Source organism: Formica exsecta, unplaced genomic scaffold (genome assembly GCF_003651465.1).
Source record: "Formica exsecta isolate Colony F162 unplaced genomic scaffold, ASM365146v1 C16480534, whole genome shotgun sequence".
NCBI lineage: Eukaryota > Metazoa > Arthropoda > Insecta > Hymenoptera > Formicidae > Formica > Formica exsecta.
In genome coordinates, this window is record NW_021848312.1 from 1 (window position 1) to 3,041 (window position 3,041).

Genomic DNA, 3,041 nt, shown 5'->3' on the forward strand with positions numbered 1-3,041 from the left:
AAAAAAATTATTAATTATTTGATTAATTTTTTAAATTAAATTATTAATAATTTAGTATGTGAAATTTTATACAAAAATATATAATGTGCAATTGTTAAAGAAATAATTTTGTTCAGCTGTCATATCATTTGATATAGTATAGAAATATGCTGTAAAAATATAATAAGTGAAGACAATTTTTTCAAAATACAAAAAATTTATTACTTTTATACAGAAATTGTATCGTGTCATTTTCTTCAATAATAATTTATTGCTTATTAACAATCATTAGAACTAAACAAACAATTAGTGTGATAAGGAAAAATGAACTATTATGTCAAGCGATTAAATGACGATACTGCTTCTTTGTTTTAAGCCCTTATCAAAATCTCGCGGACAGCAGCGCATCCTACAATTGTTTATTTATCTTTTCATCGCACGTAATAGTAGTCATGTGCGCTTGGCAAATATGTCAAATCATCGAGGCGTGTGCTCTGGTGATTAATCAAAATCTTCCTTCCACATATGACATCTCGACGACAGTAATCAATTAATCTTGCTAGCGCTATTTTTTTCTTTAATGAGAGAGGAAATTTGATGATCATACTGTGATATTTTTTGTGGTGATGATGAATTTTTTTGATCAATGAAGAGAAAAAATGACGAGAAAAAATTAATTGCTAAATCTTACCGAGTTTATTAAGATCGAAAAATTCGACAATCAAGTTTTTCCTTGGCATTTTTGCTTTCCCCTTTTCTCTCTCTCAATTTAATTCTTATCAAATCAATTCCGCAAGATTTCTCAGATAGATCTCTCATAAAATTTCACGTGATGCTCATGTATATGTTTCACTTAATGTATGATAGTACCATTCGTTGCGATATTGTCACATGATAGCTAATATCTCGGGAATCACGAGAATCATGATATTGTTAAATATTTTTGATGAGATTGTAATGATCAATCCATTATCTCTCTTCTAACAGTTTATCTAACATTAAGAAAGCCTTATCTTGAGAACTGCCATATGGCATTGGCACATTAATAAATGCGTTATCGCGGTGCTAATGGAGCATTTAAAAGATTATTGCCTTTCCCGACGTGGTAGGTTATTAAGAGCACGAAACGTATCAGTACTTGATAAATTCTGTACTGAATAAGAAGTCTAAATCGCATTCTTAAGAAAGATTCTCTAGAAAGTTCACGCCGCGATAAAGCTACATTTTTAGAAACACACGACTGAAAATTTCCTGACTTGTTTGCTATCAAAAGTTTCATCAACGAAAATTATTCTCGGTTCATTTTATGAACCGACTCTGCACTCCCGGCGTTTTACGTAACGGAAATTTTATTTTATTTATGTGATGTGCTAATAAGAAAAAATTAGTGTATTGAGACTATGACACTATGTACGTACAATTAATTAAATTATTAATTATATTATAATTAATTAAAGATATATTCTAGGATAATAAATTTATATTCTTTAGTAAAATGAGTAGTTATTAGAAAATAGCATCTTTGTACGCATTGCGATTTTTTAATATCAGGCTTGCACAGTCTTCGATATTGCAGTTGCCATCGGAACATCGGCAATGCGTAACTATGATTAGTTTTGCACAATCCGTAGCATGATACGGCAGTTGTGATGATAAGCTGTTTAGACGTAGATATAACTAAAAACTATCACAATGCAACTAAAACTAAACATATATTAAAACTAAAAAGCTAAACTATATATATATAAAACTAAATATATTAAATATAATTAACATTCTATTTCTTTTTTTCTAAAAGAAACTTGAGAAGAAACCATAATCTTCGCAACTTCTTCAAATTTTTAATATTTTGAAATCTTATTAATTAACTTTATGATGAATAAGATAAGTCCGAAAACACCATTGCTTTAATATTATTATTTTTTATTATTCTCAAAGTCTTTAATATTATTATCATTACACATTTTATAGTAGCAATATAATTTTTCTCAAATTTTTTTATTTTCATTCAACACAATCGAATCAACATGTATATATTTCCTGCATCTTTATATGATTGATTTTATTGATTGATTCAAATTTTAGTTTTAATCGTTTTTACAATTACTTTTGTCTTTATACGTTTATTATAAATCATATCATAGGGCCGAATGTTATACTCTCTCGGAGTTGCAATCTCAAAGGGCTCTTTCTACGGAGGATACCGATTCTAGCATGGCTGCCTCTGTACAGTTGGGGCAAACTTCTGCAGGACATTTTGGCAGGGTTGACAGTGGGTTTGACCGCGATACCGCAGGGTATAGCGTATGCAATAGTGGCTGGACTTCCGGCTCAGGTGCGTACGCGATACGAGTGTTCTTGTGACTGTGTACTTGCCGCATGTAAACTTACTCACTCGAGCTAAAACTATCATTGGATTTTAGTGCTTTAGCGTAAACAATAACTTTCTGAAAAATCGATGAAATTAGTAAGATATTCCTTGTAGAATAAATTGAATTATCTTAAAGTTAACGATGACTCGAATTTGAAAATGGAAATCACATATCTGTCCGCAGTCTTTTGCATAGTTAATTAAATTTCTCAAGTATTTCGAGAATCTCTGTCGAGTAATTTCAATTGAATCTACATTAGTTGGAAAGGTGGCTCTCGTTAGGTCAACTTTTACAAACTTTAGTATGGCCTGTATAGCAGTTTCATGGGTTGCTTCGTTTATCTGGTCTTTGGTAGCAGCAAGGATGTCACGGTGGGTCCTACCGCGATAATGGCTTTATTGGTACAAAAGCACGTGATGAAACTGGGAGAAGATCTCGCCGTAAGTGGAATTTACTAACCTCGACGCTTTGATACTTAGAAATTTAATTTAATCTTTTTATTTCTTACATAGCGTACAATTATCTTTATATGTTATATTTTTATAACATTATGTCATGTTAATATAATTTGTCAACACAATTTTACAATGATATAATTTTATGTGCATTTCTAGAAATTGTTTGAAAAATTTATAACTTTTTAGATCTATAGGGTTTTTTGTTGATATAATTTGTATACATATATATATA

The 3,041-nt window shown here is 30.3% G+C and overlaps 1 protein-coding gene across 3 annotated transcripts; it reads left to right on the top strand.

Annotated features, from left to right (window-relative positions):
- Window positions 1–62: 62 nt before the first annotated feature.
- LOC115245887 (sodium-independent sulfate anion transporter-like) lies at window positions 63–2,859 on the top strand. Of its 3 annotated transcripts, none has more exons than XM_029824390.1 (3): window positions 63–1,389; window positions 2,124–2,314; window positions 2,611–2,859. In XM_029824390.1, exons 1-3 carry the CDS (start codon window positions 1,380–1,382, stop codon window positions 2,665–2,667), a joined length of 258 nt encoding a protein of 85 aa, XP_029680250.1. In that variant the 5' UTR covers window positions 63–1,379; the 3' UTR covers window positions 2,668–2,859. The 3 variants fall into 3 exon arrangements, with proteins under 3 accessions (XP_029680250.1, XP_029680254.1, XP_029680244.1); XM_029824394.1 differs by having other exon boundaries at window positions 2,668–2,859; XM_029824384.1 differs by having other exon boundaries at window positions 70–1,389; window positions 2,654–2,856.
- The last annotated feature ends 182 nt before the right edge of the window (window positions 2,860–3,041 follow it).

Excerpts from the sequence above, each read along its gene's own strand:
- LOC115245887 (XM_029824384.1), top strand. Across the intron at positions 2,315-2,653 it reads TGGCTGGACTTCCGGCTCAG|TATGGCCTGTATAGCAGTTT; the intron begins GTGCGTACGCGA and ends TACAAACTTTAG.